At 59.8% G+C, this 20,563-nt stretch overlaps 3 protein-coding genes across 12 annotated transcripts in view; 1 reads left to right on the forward strand and 2 right to left on the reverse strand.

Moving 5' to 3' along the window:
- DCTN1 (dynactin subunit 1) overlaps positions 1–5,155 on the reverse strand; it is a 140,018-nt gene extending 134,863 nt beyond the window's left edge. For 7 of the 10 annotated variants that reach the window (XM_043545023.1, XM_043545022.1, XM_043545021.1 and 4 more), the window contains exon 1: positions 4,939–5,055. The gene's annotated coding sequence lies outside the window, so the exon portion shown is untranslated. Of the gene's footprint in view, positions 1–4,938 lie in introns of all 10 variants that reach the window. The other 3 variants (XM_043545027.1, XM_043545025.1, XM_043545024.1) reach the window with 2 other exon arrangements.
- A 2,679-nt stretch (positions 5,156–7,834) lies between these two features.
- LOC119566163 lies at positions 7,835–13,288 on the forward strand. Its single transcript, XM_037898497.1, has 4 exons — positions 7,835–7,966; positions 10,437–10,594; positions 10,873–11,039; positions 11,825–13,288. Exons 2-4 carry the CDS (start codon positions 10,444–10,446, stop codon positions 13,148–13,150), a joined length of 1,644 nt encoding a protein of 547 aa, XP_037754425.1. The 5' UTR covers positions 7,835–7,966; positions 10,437–10,443; the 3' UTR covers positions 13,151–13,288.
- Positions 13,289–14,258: 970 nt separating this feature from the next.
- The window catches only part of LOC102931771 (retinol dehydrogenase 12), a 60,181-nt gene continuing 53,876 nt past the window's right edge, over positions 14,259–20,563 (reverse strand). The window contains exons 5-6 of the mRNA XM_037898498.2: positions 16,751–16,857; positions 14,259–14,814 (exon numbers count right to left, since the gene is read on the reverse strand). Of these exons, the coding sequence (XP_037754426.1) occupies positions 14,620–14,814; positions 16,751–16,857 (302 nt within the window). The 3' untranslated portion in view covers positions 14,259–14,619. The remainder of the gene's footprint in view (positions 14,815–16,750; positions 16,858–20,563) is intronic.

Consider the following 20,563-nt stretch of genomic DNA (forward strand, 5'->3'; position numbering starts at 1 on the left):
ATCCATCTGACAACGAAGCAAGCTGAGGGGAGCTCTCTGCTCTCCGACTCATCCATTAAAGGTCTTTGGGAAGAATTGGTTACAGAGGCTGACTCTCTCAAGAGAAGTGCAGGAGGGTGAAGAGGGCGTGCATAGGTATCTCAGAGAGGGAGGAAGTAAGAAGGGCGTAGGAGGCAGTCAGGCCTCTCAGCTGTGTGCTTTGAGGGAAGGAATCCATGGAAGCAAGCTCTGTTAAGGAAGAGCGCAAACAAGAAAGGTCTAGAGGGTGGAGGAGAGAAAGCAGGCCACCACAGACTTGGTAGTAGTCAGAGACTCCTTCCCTCTTCGTGTTATGTCATATCTGTGGTAGCACCTCAAAGGCCCAGTCAGAGTCAGGGCCCCATTGTGACGGGCACTGCACAGACACACAGGAAAGAAGAGAGCCTGCCACTATCAGCCTCCCGCAAGCAGATCCTGGTAGTTTATACCACTCCAAGTTCCTGCTGAAGAACCGGTGCATTTAACAAGTCTCACTCTTCAGGGCTGCTTGTTTGTGACTCTCATGGAAGGGCGCTCTCTCTCTCTCTATTGGAGCACAGGGGTGGGCGGGAGGGAAGAAACATTCCTTTCCTTCCATGCATTTCACTGCTACTGAGTTAGTAGCACAGACGGCCTGCTGTCTTACTGCCTCCATCCCTCATCTCTGATAGAGATGCCACTAGGCCCTGGGCAAACATCCAGCAATGTCACCAGAGCAAGGGGCCATCCCCCAGCTACTGCACTGTTAAGAGGTGTCATCCTTCAGACCAGCATTACACCAGGGTCCCCTCTCCTCATTGCCAGTGTCCGTTCATGTGGAAGCTAGAGGGTAAGGGGACATTCTCACGCTCAGTACTGGGGTGAGGTACCACTAAGTGCAGAAAAGCTGCTCACAGTGTGACTGCACCAGCAACATCTACCTTGTTATGTGTGAAAGGAGTTACAAAATACCAGCTTCTACTCAAATACCTCATGTGGAGGTTCACGTTTAATCAAGTCTTTTCAAGATGACAGCTTACATTGAGCACAGAAGTAAACACACTGGACAGTAACAATGAATAACAGTGTCTCAACAAGCACTGCTGTATTTACCCAATGCCCAAATGTCAACACTAACACTAAATTACAGAGCTAATCAAAGACCCAGCTTTCAGACACCTACTTAAGAACATAAGAACGGCCACACTGCGTCAGACCAATGGTCCATCTAGCCCAGTATCCTGTCTTCCGACAGTGGCCAGTGCCAGGGGCTTCAGAGGGAATGAACAGAACAGGGCAATTATTGAGTGATCCATCCCCAGTCGTCCACTCCCAACTTCTGGCAATCTGAGCCTAGGGACACTCAGAGCACAGGGTTGAATCCCTGACCACATTAGCTAACAGCTATTGATGGACCTATCCTCCATGAACTTATCTAATTCTCTTCTGAACCCCATTATAGTTTTGACCTTCACAACATCCCCTGGCAACAGGTTCCACGGGTTGACTGTGCGTTGTGTTGTATTTTGTTCTTGTGCCCAAGGAACAGTAGTGTCTGGCACAGAGCAGATCTATTTAGAAAAATGCACAGGGTTGAGGAATCAATGCCATTGGCTAACTAGAGCTTCAACCTGTGCCTTAGGGGACATCTGACTGGCAGAATTCTCAGCCAATCAGAGGAGTAAGCTGCTGTCCAGTTACTGACCCATAACTGTAGAAGTCTTTCTCAAGGACTATACACCAGTAGCCAATAAGAAAGCAGGGATTTGCATTTGTGCTTCAACAAGCACATATCCACTTGTACGGATGGGACATTATCCAGGGCTCAGATTTGCTACTGCCCTCAAAATTTCACATTTTCCCCGCAGCAAATGATCAGCACCTCAACTTCTGCCCCTGCAACATATGCCCCCAGGAAGGCTTACCCCATAAAAAAAGCATACTTTTAAAGCTTTCCCTCCTTATGAACGTGCTTTCAGATGGAAGTCTAGACTACACATAAACGTTAACTTATGCTAGCAAAGATGTGGGGCCAAGGATTTGTGTTTTGGATTATCTTGTGTTTTGTCCCATAGAAAAGTTTCAAACCAGGAGGCAGGCAAATCTGTAGTTTTAGAACGTTGTAACCATAACAGAGTACCCCAAAACCACTAAAACATAAAACTTTCTAAATCAACACCTGGGTCGGAAAAGTGTTTTATACATGTTTCACAGAGGCATTTTAAACTTTAATCTGTTTGTTGTTTAAAGCATTCTGAAGATGTTATAAGAGTTATAAATGTGAAATGAATTGAGATACTTTTAGTAGAAGTCAGATTTGGGTTTATGTGGGCAATCCATAATGATTTTGCTTTTTTGTGATTTTATTACACTCTGCAGAGTTCTTGATCATCAAATGCAAGATGTTGAAAGAATATGTAACTACAGTCAGCAAAACAAAACCTGCTTCCATGCCTTAGATGGGTTGAAGGTTGCAAGCATCCCACCAAGGAAAAAGGTAAATTACACTGAAATTTTAAAAAAACCGTAGGAACAAGCAGCATCTGAGTTAAACTGAAAAAACTTGCGTTTTTTAAAAAGTTCTATGCAGGTGTCATTATGTTTAAGAACAATCCTGCTCTGTAAGAGTCTCTGCGGGTATTTTGGAGTAGCAGCCGTGTTAGTCTGTATTCGCAAAAAGAAAAGGAGTACTAGTGGCATCTTAGAGACTAACCAATTTATTTGAGCATGAGCTTCCGTCAGCTACAGCTCACTTCATCAGATGCATTCTCTTTATTGAGCTCATGCTCAAATAAATTGGTTAGTCTCTAAGGTGCCACTAGTACTCCTTTTCTTTTGGGGGGTATTTGGCCTTTCTGGATATGCTCTCATTTGTTTTTAAGTTTGCTGATCGGAACAGCTGCACAAAAACAGAATCTTTGTTCCACAAATAGGTCACCTGCTTGGTAACAATTATTTCCACAGTAACAGATTGTGTAAATAGTTCATTCATTGACATTTGTACTAGCACTTCTCTTCCTAAACTATGACACCTTTCCACATCCCTCTAACAGTGCCACTGCTGTACGTGTGTGAACTGTATCAAAGTGCTGTCTGGACAGCACTGATAAAGTGGAAAGGGCTTTACAAATTAATAAATAATACCACTAACGTTTGGGTCTCCAGGTGGGGCAGAAAGCAAATGAATTAACAAACAAAGAACCTGTTTTCATGATGATATCCCTAGCAACATTATCAACGGGGAATATAAAGATTAAATTAAGCAGAACTGTTTCTAACCACACAGTGGTTGTGGTCTCAGATGAGAACTAGGAGCCAGAAACTCTAGAGTTCTAATTCCAACTATGCCGATAACTCACTATGGGGAAATTATTTCACTTCTTTGTGCCTGAGGTTTCCTGTCTATAAAATGGGAATTCTGCCACCTACCTACCTCATAGGGGAAATGCAAGGCTCTATTAATGTTTACACAGCACTCCAATGAACATTATCTAGAGACTAAGTACATCCCTACTAAAGAAAGGGGATTTTTTTTTTTAAATTTACAGTAAAACATTAGCAAAATTCCTGGTTTCTGTGCTGCTGTCCCACCATACAAGAACCTGATTAAGAATGAGAACAGCTGCCAAAGCACTGAGCGATTCAGCCTCACTCTTTTCTTGAAAGGTTTCAGAGTAACAGCCGTGTTAGTCTGTATTCGCAAAAAGAAAAGGAGTACTTGTGGCACCTTAGAGACTAACCAATTTATTTGAGCATGAGCTTTTGTGAGCTACAGCTCACTTCATTGGATGCATCCGATGAAGTGAGCTGTAGCTCACGAAAGCTCATGCTCAAATAAATTGGTTAGTCTCTAAGGTGCCACAAGTACTCCTTTTCTTTTCTTGAAGTATATTATGGCCGCACAGTCTTGTTGATTTTGAGAGAGCTGGATTAGGCTTCACCACCACAGAGAGGCAAAGAGAACGGCTGCTGGGTTACGGTGCTCCCTTCCCGCAGAAATGCCAGGGTGAGCTGGATACCTGAGCAATGCTAAGTGTCGCTCATTTCCTTGGCATTTGACTTCTTTACATTACATAGAACAAATCCTTCGAGCGGGAGCTCTTTGGGGCAGGGACGGGAACCCACCTCCTCCCTGTGTTTGTGCAGCTCCCAGGCCGGCAGGGCCAGAGCCCAACCAGGCACTACCGCGATATTAACACTAAACCTCCAGACAAAAGGTCAGGTCCTGTCTGCAAGGGCCACATCAGCAGCCAACAGGAAACCGGCTGCCAAGCGAAACTTCTGCAGTGCCCCGCCCTGGCACCAACCCGGGGCGGGGGAACGAGGCTGCCGCACCCCAGCGCCAACCCTCGCAGACGGGAGCCCCCCCACATACCCACACTGCCCCCCCCCCATGGGCCACCCCACCCTCATTTCCCGGGGGGGCTGCCCCACCCCAGCGCCAACCCTCGGAGATGGGAGCCCCCCCATATACCCACACTGGCCCCACCCCCCAGGGGCCACCCCACCCCCATTCCCCGGGGGGGCTGCCCCACCCCAGCGCCAACCCTCGGAGATGGGAGCCCCCCCATATACCCACACTGGCCCCACCCCCCAGGGGCCACCCCACCCCCATTCCCCGGGGGGGCTGCCCCACCCCAGCGCCAACCCTCGGAGATGGGAGCCCCCCCACATACCCACACTTGCCCCCCCCCAGGGGCCACCCCACCCCCATTTCCCGGGGGGGCTGCCCCACCCCAGCGCCAACCCTCGCAGACGGGAGCCCCCCCACATACCCACACTGGCCCCACCCCCCAGGGGCCACCCCACCCCCATTCCCCGGGGGGGCTGCCCCTCACAGATGGGAGCCCCCCCATCGCCCCGGCCCCACAGGGAGGGGAGCCCCGCCCCCACCCGCGCGGCGGGGGCCCTGTCCGGTGCCGCGGGGGGGGGGGTCGGTACCTGCTGCCCGGCCGCCCCTGGGCTGCTCAGCCTCGGCTCCGGCTCCGCGCGCCCAGCCCAGCCCAGCCCCCGCCCGCGGGTGGCGATCGCGCCGCCTGACGCACCCACACTCGCCGGGCTCCTCAGTGCGGAACTTTCCGGTCAGGCATCGCCATGGGCACCCCCGGGGGGGGTCCTGCAGAAAGGGTCGCGCAGGCGCAGTAGGACGCTGAGGCCGGGAAGACGCGGGGCGTGAGATCACTCTACGGCAAGGGGAAGGGGACATAGGGGGCGGAGCCTAGAGCAAGGAGGGGCGGGGGCATAAGGGCAGGCGCGCGAGAGCGAGGGACCGGCGGGTGCACTAGCTTGAGGGGAGGGGCTGATCGTTCGGGACTCCGTGCGGGGGGGCTGGCACCAGGGGGCAGGTGTAGGGGGGGTTGCGGGGGCTGGCACCAGGGGGCAGGTGTGGGGGGTGTGCGGGGGGGGGGGGCTGGCACCAGGGGGCAGGTGTAGGGGCGGTTGCGGGGGGGGCTGGCACCAGGGGGCAGGTGTAGGGGGGGTTGCGGGGGGGGCTGGCACCAGGGGGCAGGTGTAGGGGGGGTTGCGGGGGGGGGCTGGCACCAGGGGGCAGGTGTAGGGGGGGTTGCGGGGGCTGGCACCAGGGGGCAGGTGTAGGGGGGGTTGCGGGGGGGGCTGGCACCAGGGGGCAGGTGTGGGGGGGTTGCGGGGGCTGGCACCAGGGGGCAGGTGTGGGGGGGTTTGTGGGGGGGCTGGCACCAGGGGCAGGTGTGGGGGGTTGCGGGGGGGCTGGCACCGGGGGGCAGGTGTGGGGGGGCTGGCACCAGGGGGCAGGTGTGGGGGGGTTGCGGGGGGGGGGGCTGGCACCAGGGGGCAGGTGTGGGGGGGTTGCGGGGGGGGGCTGGCACCAGGGGGCAGGTGTGGGGGGGGTTGCGGGGGGGGCTGGCACCAGGGGACAGGTGTAGAGGAGGTTGCGGGGGGGGCTGGCACCAGGGGGCAGGTGTGGGGGGGTTGCGGAGGGGGCTGGCACCAGGGGGGCAGGTGTGGGGGGGTTTGTAGGGGGGCTGGCACCAGGGGGGCAGGTGTGGGGGAGGTTGCGGGGGGGGCTGGCACCAGGGGACAGGTGTAAAGGAGGTTGCGGGGGTCTGGCACCAGGGGGCAGGTGTAGCGGGTGTTGCGGGGGGGGCTGGCACCAGGGGGCAGGTGTGGAGGGGTTGTGGGGGGGGGGCTGGCATCAGGGGGCAGGTGTAGCGGGTGGTTGCAGGGGGGGGGCTGGCACCAGGGGGCAGGTGTGGGGGGGGGCTGGCACCAGGGGGCAGGTGTGGGGGGGGTTGCGGGGGGGGGCTGGCACCAGGGGGCAGGTGGGGGGGGGGTTGCGGGGGGGGGCTGGCACCAGGGGGCAGGTGTGGGGGAGGTTGCGGGGGGGGCTGGCACCAGGGGACAGGTGTAGAGGAGGTTGCGGGGGGGGGGGGCTGGCACCAGGGGGCAGGTGTGGGGGGGGTTGCGGGGGGGGCTGGCACCAGGGGGGCAGGTGTGGGGGGGTTTGTGGGGGGGCTGGCACCAGGGGGCAGGTGTGGGGAGGTTGCGGGGGGGGGCTGGCAACCAGGGGACAGGTGTAGAGGGAGGTTTGCGGGGGGGCTGGCACCAGGGGGCAGGTGTAGCGGGTGTTGCGGGGGGGGCTGGCACCAGGGGGCAGGTGTGGAGGGGGTTGTGGGGGGGGGGGCTGGCACCAGGGGACAGGTGTAAGGGGTGGTTGCAGGGGGGGGGGCTGGCACCAGGGGGCAGGTGTGGGGGGGTTGCGGGGGGGCTGGCACTAGGGGGCAGGTGTGGGAGGATTGCGGGGGGGGCTGGCACCAGGGGGCAGGTATGGGGAGGTTGTGGGGGGGGCTGGCACCAGGGGGCAGGTGTAGGGGGGGTTGCAGCACCAAGTGTCTGGGTGCCCCCAGTCTGTTGGCAGGTTGCTGCCCATCCCAATGCGATTTCTGCCTCCTGTCTTCCAGGGTTATGCGCAGCTTTCGTTTGCTTTCCAGCCTGGACGCGGGGACGCTGTGGGCGGGGGCGGAGAACCATGAACCCAACTGTAAACCCTGCATGTGATGGAAACCGCTTCCAGCCAGGGTGCTGCCGCCCCCCTCCACGCAGACACCCCCCTAGTTCCTGCTCCTATGCTTTCCAGCCGATTTTTAGTGTCAAGCAAACACTTTTCACAAAGCAATCGCTCCTTATCTGACCTGTCAGGCCTCATCCTCAAAGGAACCTGCCCCTCTCGGAAGAGCAGCCTGGGCGCGTACATTCCTAACGTAGCCAGACGCTCAAAATCATGGTCTTAAATTACTACTGCGTGTAACCCACTAGCCCTCCGTTTTGTCCTCTAGCTCCAGGGGCATCGCCTGGAATGGTCCCTTTGAACGTGGCCTAACTCCCTAAGCTGCACTGTCTGTCGGGTCTGGTATGTAGCTGGGACACTCGCAATACGTTTCCCAGACCCGAAGAAGAGCTCGTGAGGCTCCAAAGCGCGTCTCTCTCCCCAGCAGAAGTTGGTCCGATAACAGCCATTCCCTCCCGCACCTTGTCCCTCTGATACCCTGGGCCTGCTCGGCTTCAACATGCTGCCTGACAGGTTCCAGAGGAGCAGCCGTGTTAGTCTGTATCCGCAAAAAGAACAGGAGGACTTGTGGCACCTTAGAGACTAACCAATTTATTAGAGCATAAGCTTTCGTGAGCTACAGCTCACTTCATCGGATGCTGTCTGTGCCTCTTTAAGCACTGGAGGCCAGGCGAGGAAACTTTCTCTCCCCTCCCTCGGGTAGGTGGGGCCAGCCAGGCCACCGGGACAGGAAGCAGGCGGGAGCCCAGCTGTTGGCGAGGGCTCAGGTGGGGTGGAGTTGCTGCTGGTAAGGGGCTGTCACTTTGAAATTGTGGTGTCTTTCCGGGGGGAAGGGACCCAGCCCAGGTTCCTCCCTGCCCTGTGCTGCGGTCCCTGGGATCCTGTCTCTGGCAGCCTCCGTCTGTCGCTCTTTCGTAAGCTGAGGTGGGACGGTGGGAACCGAGAAGGGCTGGACAAGGGTGGGTCAGAACCGGGAGGAAGCTGCGGGAGGGGGGGATGTAGATGGGATTGTTAAAATGGAGTAAGGGCAAATTAAAGGTGAGACCCCCCTCGCAGGAATAAAACCCAGGGGCAGTTTCCAGACCTCCAGCGGGGATTCAGCCAAACCTCCCACTCTCCCTGGAGGCCTCTGTCCCCACCATGTGCGAAATCCAGTGTGCAGGGAATGGACAGGGAAACAGCCCCTGAAGACCATGGCGGGTGCGATCATACCTTGTATGGGACCAGCTTCCGGTGGCGAAAGAGACAAGCTCCAACCACCCTGCAAACAGCAAGAGAAACAAAGGCTGGGCACAGGGGGCTGCAACAATGTGTACAGCGGGGGGGCTGAGAGCCACTGGACCCAGCTGTAAACCCTGCATGTGATGGAAACCGCTTCCAGCCAGGGGGTGCAGCAGGAGCCCCCCTAGATCCAGCACCTATGGCAGAGCTTGGGGGGCCTCTGGGCGGGGGGGTGCATGCATGCCAGAGAGAGCAAGCCTGCTGCTAGAGCCGGAGGTGCAGGGGGTGGAACACAAGCACTGGGATAGCACATCAGCCCAGGGGTTTCCTTCCAGTCCAGTTTCCTGTCTCTGACAGGGGTCAGGCCTCCTGGCTCCGAGGGACTGGCTGGACCCTCGGGCGCTTGGCCGGTAGATGGGGCTGCCCACCCTGCTGTGCTGTGCTCCAGGAGGAGCGGGCAGCCTTGCCTCCTGCTTCTCTCGCTTTTCTTGAGCAGGTCCTGCAGGAGGGTGCTCCCTGCCCACCCCTCTCCCCTGGCCTTCTCGTCAGGCCAGGCCCCACCCTGCAAGCCGCCCCAGCACACCCCCAAATGACAGCCAACCAGTCCATCTCTGAGCCGCACCCAGGAAACATCCCTACACACTCTGCCTCAGACCAGCCACTTCCTTGCCCTTGGAGACTAACCAATTTATTTGAGCACAGTCTCTAAGGTGCAACAAGTCCTCCTTTTCTTTTTGCGAATACAGACTGACACGGCTGCTCCTCTGACGCCTTCCTTGCCCTTGTGTCCCACCCCAACCTGCTGCCAGCTGAGGAGGGCAAGGAAGGGCCGGGGGGCCAGTCTGAGCGATTCTCGTTCCACAGTCTGCCCGGGGAGATCAGCTGGCAGCTCCTCCGTGGAGCTCTGAGCATGGTCACGTACCTGGCACCGCTCCTCACTCCCCTGACCTCTGTTCCTTGTGCAGCTAGAGGGAGACCCTGGCGTGTGTCCGTGGAGGGTGCACCAGGTTGCAGCCCCTCTTCCAGCTCCTTCCCAACCTCTTCCTGAAATTCTGGCCCCACTTCTCCCGCCCCTCCTAATTCAGCCCTTCTCCCTTCCTATCCATGGCCCCACAAAGTTGTGGGACCTCCTCCGCCTGGCGCTGGCCAGGATGGCCGTCCACCATCCCAGGAAGATAAAGCTGGAGGTGACTGTAGGGCCTGTTTCTGCTCTGCACAGTCACGCCACTAAGCAGAGCTTCTCTGGGCAGCGTCCACCGACACCTTTGAGGAGCAGCGGGCGCTGGCAGGGGCTCTCTGCTGCGTGACCCCCTCTGACTCCCTGATTTTTAACCTTTGACCCTTATGCCCATTCCAGTTTTTTCATTAGTTGTCCCCAGTATTTACTTGTGGCCTGGGTCCACTGCCTGCCCCTGCCCTCGATCGAAGGGCGGGCCTTTAGCTTTGGGCAGGCTTAAGCCCACCATCTCCTGGTAATCGCAGTGGGACCCAGATCAGTCCCAGTGGCTTCCGAAGCAGACCCAAGAACCCTGCTAGCAGACAGCCAGGGAATAATCTGCCCAGAGTGGCAGGGGCGTGGGCGAGATGGCTGGCAATGTAGGAACGAGGGGGCAGCAGAGAGATTTGAGGGAGAAGAGAAAGAAAATCTAGAGGAGAAGGGAGAGCACCTGGTGCAGGGCAAGAAAGAAACCAGGGCAGTGTGAGGGAGAGAGGCATGGAAGAATGCAGGAAGAGCGCCCCGGGGCTAGTCCAGGGCAGAAGTGGAACCTCCCAGCAGACTGGTCCAGCTCCCTCTTGACCCAGTTAGTGCCAGGCAGTGGGCTGCCCCACAGGGCTTGCTGCAGAGGGCTCTGCGCCATGCCCCTGGGCTGTGCATGCTGCCTCCCTGGCATGCCCTGGTGGACTTGAACCCGGAGACCTCCCTGAGAGGAGGCAGGATAGTCATGTGGCTGAGGCACAGGGACTGGGGACCAGGACTCCTGGGTTCTATTTCTGACCCTGCCGCTGAGTTGCTGCATGAGTCCCTTTCCCCATCAGTCCCTGACCCTCCCTGTGTGGCTTCAGTCTCTGTGGGCTGGTGCTTTGAGCTCCTTGGCTGGCAGGTGCAGAAAGGGCAGGCAGAGCTGGGGTTGTGGGCTTCTCCCCTCTGAACCCCTCCTCTGCTTCCCCCCAGCAACCAGATGCCCAGGAAGAAAGCCGTAGCGCCACTGAGCAGCTTGTGCCTTGGCAACGTGGCCAGGCACATGCAGGGCGTGTGGGTGAAGGATTACAGCGAGAACTACCTCGACGAGTTCCAGTTCCGCTACGTCATGGGGCCCTTCAACGAGCTGGGTGAGAGGCAGGCCTGTCCCTCTGCCCCCGCCACCCTCCATCCCAGAGCATCTCCTGGCCCTGTCCCGCGGGGCCTCGCAGCGTGGCTCTGACTAGCATCCGGGAGGGCAGGGGACCACATGGGCACAGCCGGGAGGAAACACGCTGCAGCGCTGACTTCCTGGCCTTGCCATTTCACAACGCAGACGCCCTCCTGCCCCCTGCCCGCCATGGGCAGCCCCTCTGCCAGCACAGCCCCGTGCTCAGGGCGGCCGATTACCACGCTGTCTCCCACGCAGCCGGCTGCTTAGTCCAGGACCTGCTCCAGTTACTGGGTGAGAGTCGGCGCCTGACGCGGGCCGCGCTCCATCTGCTGCTCGTGCCCCACCTGACGGCGCTGAGCCTGCGCTCCTGCCCGGGCCTGGTCAGCAACGCCATCACCCAGCTGGTCACAGTGCGGTGCAAGGTAAGCGGAGCCCCAGCCGCCTTCTGGGACACCAGAGCCACCTCCGGACCAGGAAACGAGGAGGGAAGGGGTCTGAGCGGATGAACTCCTGGGTTCTCTCCCCGGCTCTAGGAAGAGGTGGGGTGCAGTGGTCAGAGCTGAGGACTGGGATTCAGGACTCCTGGGGTCTGCCCCTGGCTGTGGGAGCGGAATGATGTCTGCTGGTGAGAGGGGGGGAGAGGGAGATACCGTCTGGGAGCTAAGTTCCCCCTAAGTTGCGTGGCTGTGCAGCAAGGAGAGGCACCTCTCCCCAAGCTTCTGCAGCAACAGGAGTCTGGGGGGAGTCATCTCTCCCCACCGCAGCCCTGGGGAAGCTTGCACCCCAAACCCCTCATCCCCCCCCCCGCACCCCAACCCTCTGTCCCAGCCCTGAGCCCATACCCCAAACCCCAGCAGTTCACCTAGCAGCATGGGGAGTGGGTGTGGTGGGCAGATGGGCTCCCAGCCCAGAGCTCCCAGTGTAAATAGACAGGGGGCGCGGAGGGATGCCGGGGAGCGTCTGCCTGGCTCCTGCACAGCACTGGCCTGCTGCCCCTCCCCAGGGTCAGGTGAGAAGCCAGGACTGGACAGGTCTCCTCTCCACCGCAAGAGTGGGGCCCTGCCTGGGGCAGCTGGGCGGGAGGGGAGAAGCTCCTCCAACCCCTGCCTGTGTCCTGGAGCTAATGGACGAGCCCGCTGTCCGCCCCCCAGCCATTAACCTCCCCCCGAGGGAAGCGCCTGATCTATCTCCCTGGTTCCTGTTGCAGAACTTGTCCTCCCTGGACCTCAACGGCTGCAGCCGGGTCCCGACAGCCGCGCTGGTGGACCTGCTGGAAGGCCTGCCGCGTCTGACCAAGCTGGGCCTGGCGGAGACGCAGGCCAACACGCAGGTGCTGGCAGCCGTGGGCTCCTGCTGCCGGCGCCTGCGGGAGCTGGACGTCTCGCGCTGCCAGAAGGTGACGCCGGACTCCCTGCTGCACCTGGCCTACGATCAGACCGAGAGCGCCCTGTGCTGCCCCGCACTGCGGGTGCTGCTGGCCCAGGGGATAGAGCCCAAGGCCCACAGCCAGGACCTGGTCACAGCCCTGGCCTTTTTGCTGCTGGCTCTGCCCAGCCTGGAGTTCCTGGCCACCAGCCACCTCAGGGAGGCCCTGTGTCTCCTTCACACTCAGCAGTTCGGTGGCACGCAGGGCTTGCCCGGATTCCCCTCGCTGGAGGAGCTGGCCCAGCGCAGGCAGGGTGCCCAGGCAGCCGGGGGCGACTCCTGGCTCACGCTGCCGCTCAGGCGGGTGGAGGAGGTGGAGGAGCCCTTCCTCGCCACGTTCTGCTCCGTGTGCCCAGAGATGGCGGAGGCGACCGTGTCTCTCAGCGACGGCCCTGGCGCCAGCTGGGACAGCCTGGCCTGGAGCCGCCTCACCCAGCTTGCCGTGCACTGCACAGGGCACCAGGGGCGGGGGCTGGCAGAGATGCTTCCCGTGGCTCAGGGCCTGGGAGCCCAGCTGCAGTCCCTCTCCCTCCACGGCTTCTTCTACGGTGACGAGTTTTCCTTCTGCGCCCTGCTGAACTGCTGCCCCAACCTCGCCGCCTTCAGCAGCCACCTGAGCGCGCCCGCAGGGCCTGTGCGGCCAGCCGACGCTGTGCCCAACGGGGAGCCTGCCGCGGAGCTGCAGGACTGGGAGCTGGACCTGCTCCACCACCCCTTCCCCAAGCTCCGGCACTTCAGCTTGGGCCTGGCCGGCTCGTGTGGGCCTCTCCCTTCCCAGCATGCCACTGTCCTGCGGTCGAGCCTGGCCTCCCTACTCAGCCGCTCCCCCAGCCTGGAGACCGTGGCCCTGCTCAGCATCCCTTTCTCCCTGGATGGCGTCTTCCAGAAGGTGCTGGCAGCCCCCGGCGCTGCCCTCCGCAATCTGCGAGAGCTGTCGCTGGCCGAGAGCCAGGTGTCCAGCCCGACCCTGCACTGCCTGCTGGCCCTGGACAATGGGCTCAGCTCCCTGAACCTGGCCGGCTGCCCAGCCATCCACCGCCGGGACTACGACCAGCTGCTCCGCACCGTCAGGAAGGAGAGGCTGGAGCTGGACATTGCTTGGCAGTGAGGTGTCCTGCCTCGCCTGCCACGCTGCCCTCTGCCTTGACGCCGGGAGGGGAGGCCCCGTGCCGCGGGAAGGAGCCCACACCTCACGCAGGCGCTGGAGAGCTGTATTTAATAAAGCAGAGTGAACACGGGGGGAAAAGCACCTGCGAGCGAGCTTCTGTCACCCTCCCAGGGACTGCGCGTTCATCTGCACAGCCTTGAACAGGGAGGTCCCTTGGCTCAGCCAGGGCAGCGAGGCCCCTTTGCGGGGAGCACGGGGGAGAAGGCGAGTGAAGGGCCCAGCTGGGCCCAATGCCAGGCCTGCCCTGTATGCTGCCGGTCACAGGCGTGGTCTCTGAGGAGGTTGCTGAATGACTTGGCCCTCCCCACATCAGCAGCTGCGCTGTAGAGGCTCCTCCAAGCAGAGCCCCCACTGGAGCAGGGGTGGTGTAGACAGGGCCCTGCCCTGCCCAGGTTATTTCTGAACTGTGCCCCAGATAACGGGCGGGGCTGCCACAGGCAGCAGGAGGGGTGGGGGAGGAGCTGGCACTCGGCAGCATGGAGGCAGTGGGCCCTTGCAATAGGGTTGCCAGGTGTCCGGTTTTCGACTGAAAGGGACCCTGGCAACTCCGGTCAGCACCACTGACTGGGCCGTTCAAAGACTGGTCAGCGGCAGCGCGGGGCTAAGGCAGGCTCCCTGCCTGCCATGGCTCCATGTGGCTCCCGGAAGCAGTGGTATGTCCCCCCTCTTGCTCCTTGGCGTAGGGGCAGCCAGGGGGCTCCGCGCACTGCCTATGCCCATAGCGCCGGCTCCGCAGCTCCCATTGGTCGAGAACCAGAGCCAATGGGAATTGCAGGGGCGGTGCCTGTGGACAGGGCAGCGCCAGAGCCTCCTGGCTGGGCCTCTGTGTAGGAGCTGGAGGGGGGGACATGCCGCTGCTTTCGGGAGCTGCTTGAGGTAAGCACTGCCCAGAGCCTACACCCCGACGCCCTCCCGTGCCCCAACCCCATGCCCCAGCCCTGATCACCCTCCTGCATCCCAAACCCCTCATCCCCAGCCCCACCCCAGAGTCTGAACCCCCAGCCAGAGGCCAGGCCCCAACCCCCTGCCCCAGCCCTGATCTCCCTCCCATCTGCCAAACCCCCAATCCTAGCCTGGAGCACTCTCCTGCACCTCAAACCCCTCAGCCTCACCCCAGAGCCCGCACCCCAACCCACTAAGCCAGCCTGGAGAAAGTGAGTGAGTGAGTGAGTGAGGATGGGAGTGCGAGTGACGGGGGCGTGGGAGGGCTCGGAGAAGGGGCAGGGAGTGGGGCAAAGGGTGTTTGGTTCTGTGCGAGTAGAAAGTTGGCATCCCTACCTTGCAATGGCTCAGCTAATTCCCACCTTCCTGGCTTCCGCGCGACCCCATCTCCCCTCCTGCTCGCCCCGGGTCCCAGCTCCCGCGGGAGTAGCCGGGTGCTGCAGGGCAGGGGTGACGGGCTCCATGGCTCACATGCCCCTGCTCTCAGCGAGGCCCGTCCGTCGCTCCGACTCCTCCCACAGCTTGCGGGCCAGGCCCGGGTCGCGGGCAGCCGCAGAGGGCAGCATCAGCCTGCAGTCGCTGTCGAAGTACTTCCCCGTGACACCCGCGACCTCCTCCGAGACGGCACAGTAAATGGTGCTGGCTGCTCCCTCCTCGGCAGACTGGAGAGAAGGGGGGTCAAACAGTCTCAGCAGCAGCTCCCCATCCCGCCAGCCCCCCGGCACTGCGCAAACCCCACCTGGCAGCACCAGAGGGGCAGAGCTCAAGCCCCCCACCGAGGCTTTGATGCCATCGCAGCCCCACAACTGCAGAGACAGGGAGCAGTGAGTGGGACCAGGGCCCTGCAGCAGGGAGGGAGGGACAGCGGGGCCGAGGCACAGTCTGGGGGGCTGGGCCCTGGGGTGGGGGGCAGGGAGAGGGGCAGGGAATAGGTGGGGGTGGGGGCGAGAGGGGCAGTAGGTGGGGGGTGGGCGAGGGGCAGGCAATAGGCGGGGGTCGGGGCGAGGGGGGCAGTAGATGGGGGGTTGGGGCAAGGGGGGCAGTAGATGGGGGGTGGGTGAGGCGCAGGGAATAGGTGGGCCTGGCCTGGCCTGGGGGGGGAACAGCAGCCGGCAGACCCCAGGGGAAGCAGAGCAGCCTGGAGTGCTCCCCGGGAGGCCCCCAGCTCTCAGCGCTGGGGTCACCCGCTGGGAGGGGTGCTATCTCCTTGCCATGCTGCCTGTCCTCGAGCAGGGGGCACCCCCCAGACAGCGGGACACGCTCCAGCCGGGGGCAAAGTCCCTGCACCCAGGTCCAGGCAGTTGTGTTAGCTGGCTGCACTGTACCCTGCGGGGTTGGGCTGTGTCTACACTAGGCATTAGGGGCCCCAAGGCCGGTAGCTAACTCCGTTTTAAAAGCAGCCTTCTCTGTCGTCTAGCCGGACCCCCCCTGCCCAGCCATCCCACTGCAGTCCTGGCCAATGTGCCCTCTAACTTTTTCCATCCATGTGCGGAGTGAATTTTGCTATGTGCACCAATGTGGAGATGATGTGTGGAGGGGATGGGGCTGAGGATTGGGGCAGAGGGTTGGGGTGTGGGCGGGTGATGGCTTTGGCTGGAGGTGCGGGCTCTGGGGTGGGGCCGAGGGGTTCAGAGTGTGGGAGGGGGCTCAGGGCTGGGGCAGAGGGTTGGGGGCGGGGGGTGAGAGCTCCAGTTGGGGATGCGGGCTCTGGGGTGGAGCCAGGGATGAGGGTTTGGGGTGCAGGCTGCCCCGGGGTTGCAGTGGGGAGACGGGACTCCCCCCAGCCCCCTCTCGCCGCAGCAGCTCTGGGGCCGGGGAGAGGCGCCTCTCCCCGGCTGCGCGGCCCTGGATAGCTCGCTGTGCGGCTGGGCAGCTTCGAGGGAACTTCGGTCCTGGCCTCGCCTCCATGGCAGCTCTGGCCAGGGCAGCAGGGGCCAGGTTCTCTGGTCTCTTCGGGCTCAAGCATTGAGGCCCAGTCATGTCCCCTGGGCATGGAGGAGAGGAGGGCTCCTTAATGGTGGGAGGGTTCGAATACCCCCCAAGGGGACTTGGCTCAGTCCCGCTCTGTGCAGAGGGTGACGTGCCTTGGAGGTGGGAATTAGGGTAAAGCCTCCCTCTATGGCTGCTGCTACTCCCCCGGGTTTACTCTCTCTGTGGCGTTTGCTCGGGGACGCTCCTGAGGGACCCCGGAAATGCCCCCACCTCCCAGTGTGACTCCCTTCCTGCAGCACCCTGGCACTCAGAGCCTGTGTGCCAGAAGCTCCCCACCCTGACCGCAGCTGCCTGGACCCTCAGCCAGCCCCACTGAGCTAGACCCCAGGGTCAGACCTTCCGGGGGCAAGGTGCGGACCGAGCTTTTGGGGACCCCGCTGTAAGTCAGCCCACAACAGAGCCAACTGGACACTTGTGCCCTGCCCCCCGAGGGTCTGCTCTATTCACTCGCTGGCCCTACGCTGCCCCCATCCCGTAGGGCCAGCGAGTGAATAGAGCATCCCATTGCCGTCTGCCAGAGCCGCCTATGCCCTCCAGGCCCCACACACTTCTGGGCTTTGGGGAGAGTCCATCCTGGGCCCCCCACTGCCCCGCCATTGCACGTACCATTAAGAAGATGCTGGTGATGCGGAATAGCAGGCGAACCAGCCAGTTGAAGTGGCGCATGATTTGTGTCTTCACGATGCCAGGGTTGAGGGAATTGGCCGTCACCCCTGCAGAGGAGCAAAGTCAGTCACTGCGTGGGCTCTGGGAACCGCGCCGGGGGGCAGCACATCGGCAGGGCCTTATAGTCAGACCCCCGGAGCCCTGAGGGGCGGGGGTGAGTTTTGTACTCGCGGATCTAGAGCCGGAGGCCTGTTTATTCCTCGAGCAGGTGCAGCCCGGACACTCCCACGTGCTTTCCCCTGCCTGGGAGGACACCTGCCACAGGGGGGCCTGCCCCTTCCCGAGGAGCTGGACTGAGCCCCACTTGTGCCCAACTACCTGCCTCCCCGGTGCTTGTCGGGTCAGGTGACCAGGCTTCACATGATGATGCGGGGAGTAATTAGGATCTAGGAAGGAGCTGAGGGCAGGCTCTGGCAGCACCTCCCCAGCAGAAAGCTCTGGGGAACAGAGACAGCTGGGTTCGGGGGAGCATGAGACCTGCAGGGGGTCCCCCGGGGCCGGGACGCAGCTCTGCATGCCAGCCAGGTGGCACGAGCACGAGACCTGCAGGGCTGGGCAGGAGCAGCCCTTCCGCGGGGCGCTTGGCCGGGCAGCCTGGCAAAGCAGCTAGGAGTCTCTGGGGGTTGAACTCTTTCTTTTATGCTAATAAAACAGGCCCAGGCAGACGAGTGACTCAGAAGCTCCAGGTGCCGTGGCCTGTCTGGCAGCAAAGAGACTGGGCAGGGCCTGGGTTTGGCGCAGATGAGGCAAGAGCTATCCCAGCTCCTTCTCAAGGGATTCTCCCGCCTGGGTCTCACTCTTCCAGGGTGAGGCAGGCTGGGAACGCCCACAGCTGCACCCCAGCTGGCCCGTCATAGAATCATAGAATCATAGAATATCAGGGTTGGAAGGGACCCCAGAAGGTCATCTAGTCCAACCCCCTGCTCAAAGCAGGACCAAGTCCCAGTTAAATCATCCCAGCCAGGGCTTTGTCAAGCCTGACCTTAAAAACCTGTAAGGAAGGAGATTCTACCACCTCCCTAGGTAACGCATTCCAGTGTTTCACCACCCTCTTAGTGAAAAAGTTTTTCCTAATATCCAATCTAAACCTCCCCCATTGCAACTTGAGACCATTACTCCTCGTTCTGTCATCTGCTACCACTGAGAACAGTCTAGAGCCATCCTCTTTGGAACCCCCTTTCAGGTAGTTGAAAGCAGCTATCAAATCCCCCCTCGTTCTTCTCTTCTGCAGACTAAACAATCCCAGTTCCCTCAGCCTCTCCTCATAAGTCATGTGCTCTAGACCCCTAATCATTTTTGTTGCCCTTCGCTGGACTCTTTCCAATTTATCCACATCCTTCTTGTAGTGTGGGGCCCAAAACTGGACACAGTACTCCAGATGAGGCCTCACCAGTGTCGAATAGAGGGGAACGATCACGTCCCTCGATCTGCTCGCTATGCCCCTACTTATACATCCCAAAATGCCATTGGCCTTCTTGGCAACAAGGGCACACTGCTGACTCATATCCAGCTTCTCGTCTACTGTCACCCCTAGGTCCTTTTCCGCAGAACTGCTGCCTAGCCATTCGGTCCCTAGTCTGTAGCGGTGCATTGGATTCTTCCATCCTAAGTGCAGGACCCTGCACTTATCCTTATTGAACCTCATCAGATTTCTTTCGGCCCAATCCTCCAATTTGTCTAGGTCCTTCTGTATCCTATCCCTCCCCTCCAGCGTATCTACCACTCCTCCCAGTTTAGTATCATCCGCAAATTTGCTGAGAGTGCAATCCACACCATCCTCCAGATCATTTATGAAGATATTGAACAAAACCGGCCCCAGGACCGACCCCTGGGGCACTCCACTTGACACCGGCTGCCAACTAGACATGGAGGCATTGATCACTACCCGTTGAGCCCGACAGTCTAGCCAGCTTTCTACCCACCTTATAGTGCATTCATCCAGCCCATACTTCCTTAACTTGCTGACAAGAATGCTGTGGGAGACCGTGTCAAAAGCTTTGCTAAAGTCGAGAAACAATACATCCACTGCTTTCCCTTCATCCACAGAACCAGTAATCTCATTATAAAAGGCGATTAGATTAGTCAGGCATGACCTTCCCTTGGTGAATCCATGCTGACTGTCCTGATCACTTTCCTCTCCTCTAAGTGCTTCAGGATTGATTCTTTGAGGACCTGCTCCATGATTTTTCCAGGGACTGAGGTGAGGCTGACTGGCCTGTAGTTCCCAGGATCCTCCTTCTTCCCTTTTTTAAAGATGGGCACTACATTAGCCTTTTTCCAGTCATCCGGGACTTCCCCCGTTCGCCACGAGTTTTCAAAGATAATGGCCAAGGGCTCTGCAATCACAGCCGCCAATTCTTCAGCACTCTCGGATGCAATTCGTCCGGCCCATGGACTTGTGCACGTCCAGCTTTTCTAAATAGTCCCTAACCACCTCTATCTCTACAGAGGGCTGGCCATCTCTTCCCCATTTTGTGATGCCCAGCACAGCAGTCTGGGAGCTGACCTTGTTAGTGAAAACAGAGGCAAAAAAAGCATTGAGTACATTAGCTTTTTCCACATCCTCTGTCACTAGGTTGCCTCCCTCATTCAGTAAGGGGCCCACACTTTCCTTGGCTTTCTTCTTGTTGCCAACATACCTGAAGAAACCCTTCTTGTTACTCTTGACATCTCTTGCTAGCTGCAGCTCCAGGTGCGATTTGGCCCTCCTGATATCTTTCCTACATGCCCGAGCAATATTTTTATACTCTTCCCTGGTCATATGTCCAACCTTCCACTTCTTGTAAGCTTCTTTTTTATGTTTAAGATCCGCTAGGATTTCACCATTAAGCCAAGCTGGTCGCCTGCCATATTTACTATTCTTTCGACTCATCGGGATGGTTTGTCCCTGTAACCTCAACAGGGATTCCTTGAAATACAGCCAGCTCTCCTGGACTCCCTTCCCCTTCATGTTAGTCCCCCAGGGGATCCTGGCCATCTGTTCCCTGAGGGAGTCAAAGTCTGCTTTCCTGAAGTCCAGGGTCCGTATCCGTCCTTCCCTCGGAGACGCTGTGGGGCACAGGAGCCTCTGCCAAACTGCCATCAGCGCCCCCCGCTGCCTACACCCCACTGGGACACCGGCCCGGCTGTGTCCCCACGGTGCTGTGCCAGTGACTGAAACCCTGAGGCAGGGCAGCTGGTTGCACCCAGTGACTACAGCAGTGGGCAGAGGGAGCAGGCTGGGGGGAAGCCATGCCTGGGGGGCGGAGGGGAGATATCCAGGCAGCCTACGTGGTTTCTGGATTAGGCCTTCCGGGACAAAGGGAAATCACTTCAGTGGAGCAGAGACCGTCCAGCCCTGCGCGAGGAGTGCCGTGGGGAAAGGAGCCGCGTCTCTCTCATAGGCACTGAGGGGTCTCCGGGCTGTTCTGGCCCCCCAGGCTCGGGTGCCGATGGCTCTGCTTCCCCAGAGTGGTTCTGGGATGCTTGGCTTCCAACCCTGCTGCCCGGAGCACTGGCAGCTCGCCCCCCAGGTGATCGCTCACCACAAGGGCACCTTGCCCTAGGCCAGCCCCCAGCCTGCCGCCTGACAAGCCTGGTGCGCTCAGAAGGGCACAGACTCTGTTGGGAAAGGCTTGTGGGGTAAAGCAGCCAGGGCCCCGTGGCCTCTGTATCCCGGGTTTCTGAAGTTTGAGTTTTGCTGAACTCAGCATTCAGGAAGAGCCCGAGAAACCCCAGGGCAGCCTGACCTCTGCAGGTGTAACCCCCACACTT

Source organism: Chelonia mydas, chromosome 4, assembly GCF_015237465.2.
Source record: "Chelonia mydas isolate rCheMyd1 chromosome 4, rCheMyd1.pri.v2, whole genome shotgun sequence".
Taxonomy (NCBI): domain Eukaryota; kingdom Metazoa; phylum Chordata; order Testudines; family Cheloniidae; genus Chelonia; species Chelonia mydas.